Source organism: Silurus aristotelis (genome assembly GCF_946808225.1).
Source record: "Silurus aristotelis genome assembly, chromosome: 16".
NCBI lineage: Eukaryota > Metazoa > Chordata > Actinopteri > Siluriformes > Siluridae > Silurus > Silurus aristotelis.
The window spans coordinates 20,566,707-20,583,446 of record NC_139589.1 but is presented as its reverse complement, the minus strand read 5'-3'; the positions used below and the strand labels follow the sequence as shown (position 1 = coordinate 20,583,446).

General features: G+C 37.1%; 1 protein-coding gene across 2 annotated transcripts in view; it reads left to right on the top strand.

Moving 5' to 3' along the window:
• LOC310738707 (uncharacterized protein) overlaps positions 1–16,740 on the top strand; it is a 71,809-nt gene that overhangs the window by 12,711 nt on the left and 42,358 nt on the right. Inside the window, exons 2-6 of one of the 2 annotated variants that reach the window (XM_083563937.1) lie at positions 5,593–5,737; positions 6,105–6,263; positions 7,310–7,505; positions 9,168–9,299; positions 9,714–9,800. In XM_083563937.1, coding sequence (XP_083420063.1) covers positions 5,593–5,737; positions 6,105–6,263; positions 7,310–7,505; positions 9,168–9,299; positions 9,714–9,800 — 719 coding nt within the window. Of the gene's footprint in view, positions 1–5,592; positions 5,738–6,104; positions 6,264–7,309; positions 7,506–9,167; positions 9,300–9,713; positions 9,801–14,839; positions 14,996–16,740 lie in introns of those variants that run through there. The other variant, XM_083563938.1, reaches the window with a different exon arrangement.

Sequence of the window (16,740 nt, the reverse complement as noted above, 5' to 3'; positions counted from 1 at the left end):
GACTGTAATTTTATTTTCGAAATAGTAAACACCCCAAATAGTGCTTGAATCAAAGTGCAATGTCAGGCTATTTCAGGGAACCGTTTTTTGTCTGAAGTGAGATAACACAGAACACCCAGCATATGCAGTCCTTTCCCACAACACCCAAGTAGGCAAATCTAGTTTGAGCCATGCGTCAGCACAATACATATGCAATCCATTGAATGCCAGTGTCATTCAACACCTCCCATAGTACAAGCAGGCAACATCTGGCAATATGACCTCTGTGCATAGGTATGACTCTCTTTTAGAGCTAGAGATGTGGAACATTGCATTGCTTAAGAGCAAACTTATCAAATTTACCGCAGATTTAGTTTAATCATTTCTTTTCTTTTTTTTAAATATTTTGTTTGGAATTGTATTCCAATATTACTTGGATTAAACAATAAACTTTACCAACGGCAGCATTGGAGTCAAATCACTTAACCTCAAATCCATGTTCTCTCTCTAGCCAGCAGTCTTCAAATCTAACTACATCACCTTCCTGAGGTCGACAAGCAAATTACTTATCAAATTATCATTCCCTGCTGCCTGGAAGACAAGCCAGCTCACAAGCTTCAACGACCGCAGATGGAAGAAAAACTACATGTTGACATTTAGAAAATAATGCTTTTGTTCAATGTTTTTTTTTTTTTTTTTTTTTTCAAAAGCACCGCAATGCTGCCGAATGGTACATTTTTCCAAACCAACTGCTGCATAGTGGATGCAAATCAAAACCATGGTCTGGTTGTTCATAGGAACAATTCTTTAATAGGCTTAATACTTCACTTCGAAGGACAATACCTTCAGAATCAGGAAAAATATGACATTAAAACAGGATACAAAATTTTAGAACATGTGTTCAGACTCTACTTGTTTACAGGCCTATCTATGTAATACATGTACTGTATGTACATGTCCAAGTCCAAGTTTCATCATAATTACGGTCTGAAGTGTCTTAGACGAGCTTGATTAATTGTGGTATATGGTTTTAGTGTACTTTAGGTAATTGTGAGCCCTTGGTGGGCATTAGAGCTTGGATTTGTTAGTAATTTTTTGTGTTTATATAGCAGAACTGTTTTGAATAATCAGGGACTCTGCTGTAGGGCATACATTATTTTTACACTGGCATTAATAGGGTGCAGGTAGTGTTTGAGTACAGGTACTTTATACAAAAAAAACGATTAATCTTTCAATTGGTCAAGTCCCCTTTGTCACAGCGTAATATTTGTATGTACAGTAAGTGAATGGGAGTATTATGAACACAAATCCAATTCAAAATATATGTTACAGATCAATTTCAAGTCGTGAGTTGCTTAAAAACCCAAGGATCAAATATTACATTACTGGCCAGTGGGAAATCCAGTTTCTAGTAATGTACATGTGTCTGTTGTTGTATAGGAGCTATTATATTCTCTGGTTTATGTTTTCTGATTTAAACCAGTCTTGACTTTCCCTCAGTCTTTATCTTGTGCTGCTGCTTTTGCTTTTGATCTCAGAGTTGTCTTTGGTTTCTTATTTATGACCTGCCTGAATGAAGGGCACTTAATGGTTGGGATCGACTCTGCTGTGGACTCCATTCTTCACTTACCAGGGGTCAGTGATGGATTTCCCTTCTTACACCATTGAGGGATTATTTCTGAAAGTGGAGTTAATATAAATCTCGTGGATGACCTGAGATTAACGCTTGTGGCATTTGACTTCAGAATATTTGTGTTGGAACAAACATATTTATATACTGTAATATTAACATGTCTATATGGCAGAACTGCTGATCAGTGACTCAGCTATAGGGCATACATCAGTTTGACATTGGCATTAATAGGGGTGTGTTTGTGGCTGTTATTCATCTGAAGATGTTTAAGTGCTACAAGGTTAAAAAAGACCAAAAAAATACAGCGAATGATGCAGTAATTACTAACAGGATACAGTAGAGTCAAAAGCAGTCCCCATCTGTATAAGATTTCTCTGGCTTAAAGACCTGTTTGTCTGCAAAGAGCTTCCACTGGGTACAATCCATCTCATGCCTAACAGATGCAGAACTGTGGAAGCATAATTAAAGTTCTTATCTATATAGCTGTTTTGAGGTGAACCAATCTGCAGTTCACTGTGGTGCACTTTCCTGCTGCAACTATACTTGTGAATCCCATCATCTGCTTCAATACACACTTTACATTAGCATAGTCAAAAATATGTATTATTTGAATTAATTAGCTTGCTTGAATGTAGGTATGTTGAAGAACTGACAAAACTAAAAATATGTAAGCGCCATATTAATCAGTTACTAGTATGACACTAAATCAATTCATAGATATATGTTATAAATTCGTTTTTTTTTTTTAAGATTACAAATACAATATGCAACCTCAGACTCTTTGGGGCTGTCAGCAAGACCACAATTGTTTTGTTAAATTACAAGCCATTACAAGGGTTGAGCACATGTCAACATCAAGTCCAAATAAAAGTCAGACTGTGGAAAAAAATTATTATTTTTTTTTTTAACTAACTTTGTTGACTTAACGCTTTAATTTCACTGATGCATGATGCATTACATCCTGGCAAATCTTGCACATTATTTGTACAAACTCTCAATCAAACATGGCAGTGGCAGTTAATCTAAAACAATACAGCCATACAACTCTAATTCTACTTGCAAATTTATATTCATATTATGTAAATGAAAAAATGTATTTGTATATGCATGCCATTTCCTAGTTAAGTATCATTAAATATAATATTACCCTAAATTTGCTAACTATTTTAGGCTAGTTCGATTTCCTGGCAACGAAAAACATGACTGGGCAGCACATAGACGTTTTCACTCGCCCAGTGAACTAGCAGATTGATTTATGTTTTGTCAGCTTTGTTCATGATTTGTGTTTACTTTGCTCATGTCTACTTTCAGGACACTAGACTGGAAATCCAAGACAACAATTAGGAATGAATTGATTGAAGTATACTTACAAAAGAGAAATATGCTGAAGAAATGCTGTAGGATTTTGTTAATGTGGGGTTTTTTACATATCGATGTACCTAAAGAAAGTGTTTAGAGACACCATGTGCGGTGGTGTTGTCATTTCCATTTTTACAAGTATATTGAATGTCCGTGTGTTATTTTTATCCACGCTTTACTGAAACCCAGTGCACAGTGCGTATATGCGCAGAGGAAAGCTGCTAGCAGACATGATGTGTCTGCGAGGAATGTTCTACTTGGCGTAGAGTATGCTTTCCCAGGCTGCTGCACAGGACCACTCAAGAATGCTTGACTAATATTAAAAAAAAAAGTCAACAAAAGCCCCACAGTTCCTTTTCTGATGCTTTGCATGACCCAGGTGTCACAAAGAAACTTTGAGCATGCGCTTTTTTGTTTTGAAACACAAAAACCCTGGACTTGCCCTCGGGTCGGAGCGAAGGTGTATAAACAAACGCGCTTCCAATAAACAGTTGCGTTGTCAGTTCTGTGTCCGTTGTGTCTCAGAGTAGAAAAAAGCAACTCAGTTTGTTTCTTTCAGGGAAAAACTAAACCTTTAACATCTTTCTTTTGTGCTTTAAAAAACATTCATCTTTCTTTCTGGTTTGTCTGTTAAATGATATTATTATTATGCGAATTAAACACATTTCTTCAGTGGTTAAATATAAGGGAACATGTTACACACTACTACACTATTTTCATTGAAGGAATATTAACCAGATTCAAGTAATGGAGTAACATCCTGTTATATGATTTAAAATACTTCATACTGACAAAGGCTTAAATCCAAAATGTATGTGTTTCTGTTCATTTTAAATGTATGCAGCATTCTTTTTTTTTTTTAAAGGATTTAGACATAAACCAGTTCATGCAACAAAACAATACTTTTCTTTCATTTATTTACTAAGCAAATGCATTTTTTATTTTTTTTTTTATAAATTGTCGTTTCAGCTCCAGAAAATTCAGAAACCTGTGACTTACTTTAATTTCTTCCTCATATTGACTTTATTTTTATTAGGAACATGCGCACACCTCTTTAGTCATGCCATTATTCTATGAGTCAATCTTGCTGCAGAATACAGTGCCTGATTTAAGAGCTTCGGGTTTATATCAGATATTACACCGAGGGAAAATATTGTGATCTCACACACCCAGGAGACAGGTGAAAGCAGAAAAAAGACCGGTGATGTAAACTCTGGAGTGCGGTGTGTGGGATGGAAATTCCTTCCCACAATGAACAGGAATGTCAATGTAAAGTCTTGTAAACATTATAGGAGCAGTTCTGCATCTGAAACTCCTTCCACAGCATGCAAATCACTTTCATGCTCTGTTCTGCTCAGCTAGATCACTTTATAACTTTTTAGCCAACACACAAATGACAGGCTTCAAATTATATACCTTGTTCTATGCCAGAGAAAAAGAGTGTGTGTGTGTGTGTGTGTGTGTGTGTGTGTGTGTGTGTGTGTGTGTGTGTGTGTGTGTGTGTGTGTGTGTGTGTGTGTGTGTGTGTTTCAAATCAGAGAAAATTAAGCTATACTTCTATAGTGAGGATTTTTATCCCAAATGCATTTTAGTGTCTGCTTTAAAAGATTAACAGGTTGCTTTAATCAATGTGTGTCCCGTGGAAAGTAATCCATTGATATAAGAAGAAAAACACACCTAAGCATGAATGTCAATGAAGTGTAAATGTAAACTGTGTGTGTAGTAATCAGAACCCTCTCTAAAAAAACTTGAACTTTCTGTTAGTCGAGCGGCATGGCCCAGAAATTGCCACCCCAGTGAGAAACCCACACCCATCTGTCAGGCTTGGCAGGTGTGTTTTCTGCTCTTGCTGTTCTGTTTATGCAGAGTGGCTTTCTCCATTCTGGATTAAATGCAGCTTTCTTGACAGCACCTGAGTCCGCGTCAGGTTATTTATCACCCTGCCCCGCTTGAGCACAGTGTGTTCTGGTGTCATAAGTATGCATGCACTCTTTTATATAAACTTAGACACAACCTATTGTCTGATATAATGGCTGTTTCCATTGAGCGTGATTCTGAAAAATGCGGGTTTCACTTTAATAAGGGTTCTGAACCCCATTTCTCTTTTATTAAAGTGATTGTAACGTGCATTACGCATAAGCCCTAACATGACATCAGGACCCGTGCAGCACAAATGAATTCTAAGGGGCCTACGTGGAACAGTCCCCACTGTTTAATCTAACAGCAATTATAGGCTCTAATCTTTTATCTGCACCTGAGTTTAAATCAAGTCAAGTCAAGTCAAGTCAAGTCAAGTCAAGTTTATTTGTATAGCGCTTTTCACAACAGACATTGTCTCAAAGCAGCTTTACAGAAAACAACAGTGAAGGTGAATGGTGTGCGTTTGTCCCTGATGAGCAGCCGTGGCGACTGTAGCAAGGAAAAACTCCCTTAGATGATATGAGGAAGAAACCTTGAGTTTACTCTGAAAACAGATGTTGCCAGTATTTTTTTTATACTGTTGTGTTAACTTGTGATTTAAGCTACCTCAGGCAAGGATTCAAAGTCGTCATACATTTCCATGCTCCCCGGATTATCCATGTTGTTAAACCTATGTTTCTCTCTTTCTTTTCTCTCTGTAGAAAGCATCAATCTTCTTGATCAGCTATGGCAGGTGGCCAACAGCAGTAATGCCTCTGTAGCTCTAGAAGAACAGAGATGTCCAGTGCTGCATGTAGGGCAGTACTCCACTCTCTCCCTGCCCTTACGCCAAGTGTTTCGCAATAGGTAAAATGCAGTAAGCTCGCTCTCACCATATACCGCATCTCTTATTCAGTTAATGAAGTTAATTTAATTTGCTTTATAAAGAAAAGTGCTTAGCAATACACTGTAAAAAACTGTAAAATCATGTTTCACAATACAGTACAATACTTACAGGCAGCTAATTGTTTTATAATTATTATAATTATTAATGATACTGTACATCTCTTTACTTTAAAATAAATTGTCCAATGAAAAAGCATGAAAATGTATATAATTATTTAGACCTTCAAAAGTCTATACTTGAGATGTAAATGAATTTATGATGTAGTTCTTCTATAGTGTAGTGCTAAATCTCTATTTATTGCATTATTGATTTGATGTTTGTTTCCAGATTCGATAACGAGTTCAGCCTGCTGCTGGAGCTCCGCAGTTCTCAGCCTGAAGACCGTAGCCTCTTTACATTCCTCTGCCCAGACGGTCACATCATCCTTCAGATCCGCACCAGTGCCCACTCTTTCACCTTTATCAGCACACAGCAGCGCCATTATGAGTCAGTTTCATCTTCTTCTCTCTCTCTCTCTCTCACACACACACACACACACACACACACACACACACACACACACACACACACACACACACACACACACATAAGCACGCTGTATTTGGGTAAAAACTGCAAAAATGCTCTCCAGAGAAGATAGAGGAGTGTTGAGAGGTTGTTCAACTCTCCGAAAGGAGGTGAAAAGACTTGATAAGGAATCTTGGGACAAAAGTGAACGAATTAGCATGTTAGTAAAAATGTGTCCTGGTCTTATGTAAGTATTTTAGAGAAAAGCAGTGAAATTGTCAGCACAGTCCAATTGCAGCATTTGACTTTGAATGCCAGACCCCACTTTGATTATCTTTCCAAAAAAAATGGCAGTTGGTTGAGCATTTCTCACTTATTTAAGATTAAAAGTATTTACATGAATGTGTTTTAATCGATCATTAAATAGTAAACAGGTAGTGCCCGAGTTACGATGGTTCGAATTAAGATTTTTCGATCTTATGATGACGACAACGAAAAGACAAAATGAAAAATGATTACATTTTTGCACTGCAAGCAAAAATGTCTCGATGTTAAAGCATGCATTTTGTGTGTGTGTGTAAAAAACCCAATATTATCTCATGTTCATCATCTTTTTATCTGTGTCGCCAGACACTGAAACACTCGTTTGTCCATGCGCCCGCAGTCACATACATACGTTTATACATTACGGTATTGTAATTTGGCCTGTTTTGTTAAATTATTGCAACCCCATACTGATCACCGTTTTTTTTTTTTTTTTTTCTGCGCCTTGTCTTGACTTGCGATATTTCAAATTATGACAGGGTCACTGTAACACATCTCCATTGTTACTCAAGGAATACTCAGTGTTTTTAAATGTGGTCCAACATGTGTATTTGCTACATTATCATAATTGGATATTATATAATATAATAGATAATAGATTATAAATAGATAATTAGATAATCTTCCAAATACATATGTAGGACCACAATTGTAATACATGGTTATATGAATTTTACTTCATAATGTCTGATTTATTTTAGGTTTCCTGTAGCCGTGTTGTCTGATGGGAATTGGCATCGAGTGGCAGTGAGTGTGTCGACAGGCCGGCTTGCGCTGTATGTGGACTGCACCATGGTGGAAAGTGTAGACTGGGCCTACAAGGAGGGTCTGGAAATCACCACTGATGGGCTCATCATTCTGGGAGGAATCATCGAGGGCTTTGAAATACCATTTGAGGTAAAACATCCTTTTTTTTTAAATACTTTGGTTTATTACATCCAAGATGTAATTAAACTGTAATTATTTGCAACAGAGCAAAGCAATGCGGAAAGGTGTCTTCAACCCACTGGATAGTTAGTGGAAATCAGTCATGTAATGTATCCTGCCTTTCTCCACCACACGCATTATAAAGACATTTCCAGACTTGTCCCTGCAGACAGCCCAAACCTCAACTTGTTTATGAACAATGAATTATAAAAGAAATACAGGTACCTGTGCCATTAGAGACTTTAGGAACATCTGTGGTTGCACTTATCTTACAGCATGAGGCATTTTCCATTATCTAATCGCTCTTGAAAATCCTATGTTTTTACTCTTTTAAGCATTATTAGGGTTATAGTTTTAATATAAAAATATAATACAGACATAAGAAGTCATATATCTTGATTTGCAGATGCAGCTTTGATTTTGCATAATATGAACAGTACAATGGAATGACATACATTGAGTGGGAAAAAATACCCCAAATGAGTTCACAGAACAGCAGACTTCTCTTTTTTTTTTTTTTTTACATTTGTTTATTTAAGAGCAGGATTGCAAAATTCCAGGAATGGTCAACAATTCACAGGAATATATGGGAATTAACAGAAATTATTCGAAATAAAGTGGGAATTTCGAAAATTGCAGATTAACCTATAACAGGGAACTTAAATGTAGTTGAAATCTTGCAGGATAATTTTGGTTAAAACAACCAGATTTAATACAATTTTACTTAGATTTTTTTTATTAGACTTCTATCAACCAGCTTCCTGCACTGTAACTCTCTTCACAACATAACACAGATCATTTATTTAATCCTCCACAAATATAATGTTCAAACATGTCCATTTTGGCGAGTAAATTTATGTTTCAACCTTCCATGTGCTGTGTGTAAAAAAAAATTATTATAATTTTTAATATATGTAATAGTTTGCATGCATTTCACCTTATGACCGACCCAAAAGTATTTTATGTTTTTTATGATACAGTTCACTTAAATTTCCATATATTTGTGGTAAGTTTTTAACTTCGAATATTTCCAAAATTTCCCAGATGAAATGCAAGTTTCCAGAAATGTACCAGAAATTTTCGGCCCCTTTTTTAACCGTAATCAAGAGTGAAAGTTTTTCTTGATGCAGAGGAAGTATAGGAAGCTAATCACTGGGGTTTGCTTATAAATGAATGAATGAATGAATGAATGAATGAATGAATGAATGAATGAGTACATCAGACTAAATATTTGATGCAATATTTAGATGTGTCAGCTAGTAGTGGGTCTAGAGAAATGTGTCTATGTCTTATATATTTTAAGTATCCTAATTGAGGAGCAGCTGGCTAGGATGGAGCTCCAGGTGGATTATTTTGGAAACGTAACCACCATTAGTGATTAATGGTTGAATGCTACATTTAAATGAAGGATGAAATATCTTAATGGCAGTCAGGAAAAAATATTTGGACAGACGCAGACAAGGTAAATGTATGAAAATGAAAGTTAATGCTGCATAACGTCTAGGTAATGCCTGTTAGGATGATCTCATACAGTGCCTTGCCTAAAAAACCTAATCCTTAACCGTTTAAACATCGATCTTGCTGGCAAAGTGAAGGCACGTTCGTGTGTGTGTGTTTGTTTGATATGCCTAGGGTGACCTGAAACAGGTGATGTTCATCATGGGAGAGCCAGATGCAGCCCGAGATCAGTGCGAAGCGTATTTACCTCAATGCGATGGAGCTGCTCAGGATCCCCAACACTTCCCACACTCTCAAATTCCAGATGTGAGGCAGCTACACAGTCTTTTTTCATTCAAAATTTTCTTCGTTGGATCCGACTAGGTCTCAATCATGATTTTATAATTCTGCTCTCTGTAGATGCCAAAATTACATGACATTTACGTTTGCATTGCACATTAAATATCTGTAGTACCTCCTAGCAACAGAATGTAGGAACACAACATGCTATATGATACAGCAATTAAACATTTTGCCCTCAAGAAAACCAGTCGTCTTAATGGGACAGATAGGATTGGGTCAGAATGTAAAGCATTTTGAGGGAAAGCTGTTCTCATCATTTACCCAGCAGCTCACGTTCAAGCCACTGGCAATGTAACTCACAGACATGCAGGGGCTCTTCTGGTTTTTTTTGGGTGTTTCTACTTTTATGTCTAATATCTAACTTTTTGCCTATTTCAGGAGCTTTTGCTGTCCTCGAACGACTTAGAGGATTTACTGGAGAGTTCTGATGCGAGGGATATGGATATGATCCGCACAGCAATGAGTGTAAGAAGTGATTTTCCTCCATCCTGTCACTGCTAATGGGCCACTGGTCTATGCATGTAATCCAAACCGTTTTAGTGGAGACAGTTTGAAAAAGTTGCTGCTATTTTCCCTTGTTTTAATCTCCACAAACAGGGGACCGAGTCATTAGCTTAGGGTTTGTATTTATTTTTTAAACTGAAAGGGCAAGTTGAATTTGGCAAAATAGATGATGTTTCATTTTGGGATTTCCCTTCTGTCTTCAGCTTTGAACAGACAGGGCGTGGCCTTTGCTCCTAAAAAAAAAAAATCATGTAAATATATAGTAATTTGTTATTTTTTATGAAAACTGTCTCAGTGTTGAGAAAGTACAAGACCCAGAAATCAAGCAATATAATACGTTTTTTTTTTTTACATTGACAACGAAATATGGCGTTGCTTATTTCATTGCCTCATACCAATTTTTTTCTACTTGTATTGGTTTCTCTGTTTTGTTACCAATCTGTAACTAATTCAACAATTCCATATGTTTAATCTGCAGCAATCGCATTATAACTTTCTCCTGGTTTCACCGCAATGGCTCTAAGAGAGATCAGATGTATGTTAATGCGTATTGACATTACATGCAGCATACATGCAGTATTCTCTTTGATCCAGCTCTACGTTTTGTAGAGGTAGTTATTCATGGATCCAATATAACATCTAATGCAGAGCCAATTAAAATAAATTTCATGCATGTGAGCTGTAGATGTATGCATCTTAGCTCCTCAGCCATCGTCTGGGTTTAATTAAGCAATGTCAAAGTTCCTGGCTTCAAGAGGGTAAAATAATCAGAGCCTCTTCAAATCTTTTTTTACAGAAACCCTTTTTTAGGCTCTCGTGGCACAACCATTTGAATTTCGAGAGCTTTTGTTGTGGTGGCAGTCTTTCATGTTCACCGCACTTTCAGACACTTGTTTCCTTTACACATGCTCTCAGTGGAACGGCAATGCTCCACACTGCTATAATTAATCACCAACCGCTGGCATGCCTCGCACCATGTTACACATGAGGGTTAAAGGTAAATACTTAATTAGCTTTTCTTTCCACAGGCCAGAGTGGGAGGCATTCTTGAGTGAGGCCCAGTTCTTAGTAGGGTATATTAGAGCGCAAAACATGATGAAAGGAAATTCATGCAGAAGATAGAGTTGTGATTGTGAATGCAATGTGTCTTTTAACATTTGTTTTTGCTAGTCTTTTTTATATTTTACCCATCACAAAGAGCATTGAGAACTTTCTCGTGCAGGCCAAGACCTTCCAACACAGTTACAAAGTGACATATAATGCAGTACTTGCAATTATATTTCTAAAATAGACATTTTCCTGTTCTTCTTCATGGTCCTTTATATGTGAGACCATGTGGAGTTATTTGCTGGTACAAGTAACTGAAGATAGTTATATACAAATGTAAATATACAAAACATTGTGACAACTGCTTTTTCCCAACCCCCAACAGGCCTGTTCTATGTAAATCTACCAAAGGTGATTGGTTTTCTGATAGCTTTCTAATGGCATAGTTTTCTCATGCTAAGTTAGCAGAACTTCAGCTCATATGCAGCTCTGGGGCTTGAGTCACACACCTGACCTCTTGTTTGCTTTAATTTTCAAAAGTGACTCATTCCACCGTGTTAATCAGTTCACATTCCCAGGATTCAGTTAGCGATCATATGTGGGCGCTGGTTGGTTCGAATAGAAGCCTTCAGCCAACCTTTTTGGATAAGAATGAAGATCAGTTATCTAATAGGCTGCAATGTCTGATGCGCAGTATTGTTGATGCTTTCACAAGGCAGCGAGTATTTGTAAAAACGTAAGATAAAAAACCTTGAACATACCATTTCGGGCATATTTAAAATAGAGCACATATTTTTATGTTTAGCTTTTATCTCAGCTTGTCCCAGAATACGATCTGTAAAGATAAATAAAAAAAATATTTCTTTTTATTACAGGTCAATTTCTTTACATAAATATAACCATTTTCTTATACTATCGTCCAGATATTCATATTTCCCTTAATCCAAGAAAAGATCTATACCACTGTATTGAATCCATTATGCACTTTATGTATATATTTAATGTGAAAAATAATAGTAAAAAAAATAACAGTATAAGAGTCTGAATATATTCAGTTAAAACTGAAGCCTCTGGGTTCATACTCAGGCCTGCTGATCAGAAGGTTGTGGGGCTCAAGTCACAGAACAGCCAAGCTGCCATTGTTGGCCCCCTGAGCAACAGTCTTAACTGTATCTGCTCCAGGGGCACCATATCATAGCTGACCCTTCACTTTGACCCCAACTTCCTAACAAGCTGGGATATGCAAAGAAAGAATTTTACTGTGCTGTAATGTATATGTGGCAAAATCATTTGCATTCCCTTTCATAAAGCATGACTTCTGTAAGTTCCTTTTTTGTTATGGTATTCCTGATATCAGGTAGGTATCAGTATTAGTATTTGTCTGTAGTAGACTTGCTTAAATAAAGCATACAATTGTGAAGCATTGCCTTCCAAAATTTCTGGAAAGCTACTCAGCTATTTCTTTGCTGACCCTTCAGCCTTCTCATCATTGGGTACAGGGCTGACCATGTGCTTCAATCCCTGTCCTCATGACCTAATTTACTGACACATTCATGAAGATGAGAAGGAACGCAAACTGGACTAGACCTCAATCTACACTTGGGAAACCCACAGGGAAAATGGGAAAAAACATACAGTACCAATGATGTCACCTAAATAAGTATGGGTTCCCCCTTTTGAGTCTGGTTCCTCTCAAGGTTTCTTCCTCATGTCATCTAAGGAAGTTTTTCCATGCCACAGTCGCCCCCAGGCTGCTCATCAGGGATAAATACACACCATTCACCTTAAGTCTTAACATTCTCTAAAGCTGCTTTGAGACAATGTCTGTTGTGAAAAGCGCTATAGAAATAAACTTGACTAGACTTGACTTGACGGCCATAGTACAGTAGCAGTAACATCTCAAGATCAAAACAGCAGCACCCGGGAAGTACCAACACTTCCTACTGCTTCACAGTGCCACCTAAAATAATTTGCTGCATACATATATTGCATATGGTGCAGAAGGTTGTATTGGATATCAGGATATTTACATTGGTTTTGTTTGTTAATGTTTAACAAACATTATGATTTATGTCCTTTGTTAAAGCTTATGGCACTGTAGAATAACTGACAAAGTACAAAAGAGCAAGTTAAGGCAAACTCTTCCAAACAACAGACTTCTTTTCGGGCATGCATAACAGGGCACGCATACTATTCATTCTTTACAGTGACCCCAGAAACGGTTAAGTAATAAAACCTGCGTTAAAATATTAATAAAAGACCTGTGTTAATTGTTCGTTCCACTTTCCCTGAAATCTCGGGTAATTAATGTTCTTGGCAACGCTCAAAGCTCAAAAACGTATAATTAACCTTTCCAAAGGTGTGATTTACTACAGGTGGTTTAAAGTAGCTCTGTAAATCACGTAAAGTCAGTTGAATGTGTCTGAAACATGCAAGTAGAGATGTGTTGGTGGACGTTCTTCACTTTTTATTCATTCTCTTTCTTAATTCTGTCTCGTTGTTTTCTTTCGACTCTGGGTGTGTGTAAAAAATTTGAAGGCACTTAAAGGATGATTGATTACATTTTTAAAAAAAGGCATCAAAAAAATTTATTCCGAATATCTGAAAGCAATTATTTCTATTGGACATGCCAATTGGGATCTCACTATCCCAAAATTGTGAGTTGTGTACAGTATATACTATTCATTCAGGCAAGAGAATTCCAGTAAAAATACTGTTGTGTTTTTTTAACAATCGTTCCTGCTATAGCCAACGGCGTAAATGATTGACCAACTTTTGTTTAAACGTGCTGTAGGTCTCATGGCTCATGGCATTTAGTTCTCTAGATGGCCTATTAAAATGTTCCTGTTGTTTTCCTATTTAATAAATCTCCGATTCTTATTGTCTGTTTTTGTTTTCATTGCATTTTGCGAAGTATCTTTCAATTAGAGCCAAAAAAAAAACTTTATAACAAAAGAACATTCATTTATAACATTTTGAAAGAATTAGATTCAGTCCACTTGGTGGTCTAGTGATGTGCTGAAATGATTCAAACCAGTTCTGTTGGCATTATAAATAATGTGAATTCAACTTTATTGTAATGATTTTATAGAAATGTCTGTTTTGCTGCACTGAGGATAAACAAAAAACCCTGCTTATGGTAGGATTTATTACATGGTGTCACTTTGTCTTTAGATTTTGTCACATTTCTGTCATTATCAAAAAAAACCCGGCAAATGTACTGTAACACATAGAAGAAAAGTGAGTAGGAAAGCGGCACCTCTTTTCTCGCTTGTTGATCATCAGAGCATTATGGCACATTATCGTTTTTTTGGATATTGATGGCACCAAAACCAAAAGTTTTTGAGGAATCCTATGCATCATAGGGGCCAGAGTTCATGAGAGTTGAACTGACCTTGTGCCTCCATGTTTGCCTCTTTGACTATGATCTAGAGACCAACAGAAGGTGTTAGAAGCTTTCTGTTTAGGAAGAAACATTGGTCCACCTGCCTGTTAAGATTCTCAATCATCCGAGGTGCGAATATCTGGAAGACCTATGATCCAAATACATGTTTGGGAGGTGGGAGGAAACAAGAGAACCCAGAGGAAACTTCCATGGAAACAGTCAGAACATGCACAGGATCTCCTCACGCACAGAAATCCAGACAATCATACATTGCATGCTATTAGCTTCAAACAATGCTAAGGAGGTTGAATGATGTTCAACATGAGCATAATGTGATATTATGAAGTATTCAGATCAAATGAATTACTGTAGAAAAGGATGAGACTTGGATGATTGCACTGTAAAGTCTTTAAAGTCACAAGAAACACCGAACAGACGTAGAGCATCAGGTTAAATCAGTCATGTGTGTGTGCTTGACTGTGGGGGGTGGATGAATGATATCAGTGGGTGTGAGAATGTACACTTTGTGAGTAAAACCGATCTCACCTCCTCAGAGTACTTTCAGTTGTGAATTGTGATGTGACAGCGCAGTTTGAGCTCCAATGGTTTTTAGTGTGTGCGTGTAGTCATGAGGATTTGGCTGTGCCTAGTAGGATGGATTCTGCTGGACCTACAGGGTCAGGGACTCGCAAGATGCCAGGGTCAGAGAAATGGCTTGCAAAAGGTACGGTTCTTTATGATTATGTATATTTACTCGCTTTGTGGATGTATATGACCTTGCACAGTAATTCCTGCAAGACAAGAAGGTATACTGAACAATCTTTAGTAATTTTTACAAGAAAAAAATCAAAGACGTACATAATCTTTTTTTTGCTTTTGTGAACAGTGAATGAGCATAGCAGTGGTTTTAGTTCATTTATTTATTTTTTGTTTGTTTTTTATATAATATAATTTAAACAACAAACATATGTTCAAATTTTATTGCTTTTGCCATATGAACAAGTCCATACTGTATTAGCGTGCATCTTTTGAGGTTATGATAAACATTTGCCATGATCACAAAGTTTCTTTAGGTTTTTAGTTGCTTTTTTATTTAGTATTTTTATTTATTTTTTTTAACACAGCAAGTTTCGTCTATGTTTTGCATCAGTCACCTTGCAAGTCACTGGCAGTTAAATTGAACATACCACTGTCTATAAGGTGAAATTATTTAACGTTTATATGCTTTTTTTCAAGTCAGAACAGCCTATTTAGTGTGTACCTGTATAAGAACTGTGTTGGACGTGATTGAGGCTCAAAAAAGCTCCTTATCTAATTCTTCACCTAAAGTCTAACATAGGTCGACTGCCTTTCGACTTGCCCCGAACATATATCATATCCCTGATACCTGCTCAAAAACGGTTTCTTGGCATGTCTCACTTTTTTAGCCTGCAGGCCTTTAACATGTCCGGGGTAATTCCTTGCGTTTTTTTTCCCCCAGAAATCCATCTTTCAGCATTTGAACTCATCATTATGGTGACATCAAGCTTTCAGCAACATTTGTCATATTCAGAACAAAACAAATGCAATGCAAAGATCAAGAGTTTGGGGTATTTCCCCTTAACACATACATTACACTATACGGACAAACGTATTGGGACACCTGACCTTTTCTGGTCTTCTCCAAACTGTTAACACAAAGTTAGAGGCACACAATTGTATAGAATGTCTTTGGATGCGGTATAATAAAAATTTGCGTTCACTTGAACTTGGAAACCGGAACCTGTTCCGTCATGGTAACGCACAAAGCGAGCTCCATGAAGATGTGGTTGACATAGGAGAGGAAGATCTTAAACGGCCTGCTATACAGCTCTGATCTCAACTCTACTAAACACTTTAAAAAATTGGGATAAATTGGAAAACTGCACCCCAGGCCTCCTCACCCGACATTAGTACCTGACTTTACACCCTTGTGGCTGATGTTTATAGGCACCCTCCAAAATCTCGTAGAACATTTCCAGAAAAGTGGAGTGAATTAGTAGAGCAAATTGGGACTAAATGTGGAACGCGATGCTCAAAAATATATACATACCAAATTTATGACCGGGTGTCCACAATCATTTAGCAATATACATTGTACAAATGTTCTGTAAGTTTGCTTACTTTTAAATGTTAAATTTGTCTGGCTGTATAAAATAGCAGGTGTTTTAGTAATTGAGGAGGTGCATGCCCCCTGATGGAAGACTAGGAAATTACTCTCAGTGGCAGGTAAAGAAATTGGTCACCTACGGGTGAGTGGTCAGATATTTGGCTTCCCTGGCAAACCATCAGAAGGATTTCAGGTGCACTGTATCCTTTGAGATAAGCTGGCCAACAGCCCAATGCAGGTCTTTGGAGATTGAGTGATTGCTTATCAGGCTACATTCAGGACCAAGCTCCTGAAAGAGCTATTGTTATTGGTAGCAGTGGAGCATAGTTATGCTTCTGCTC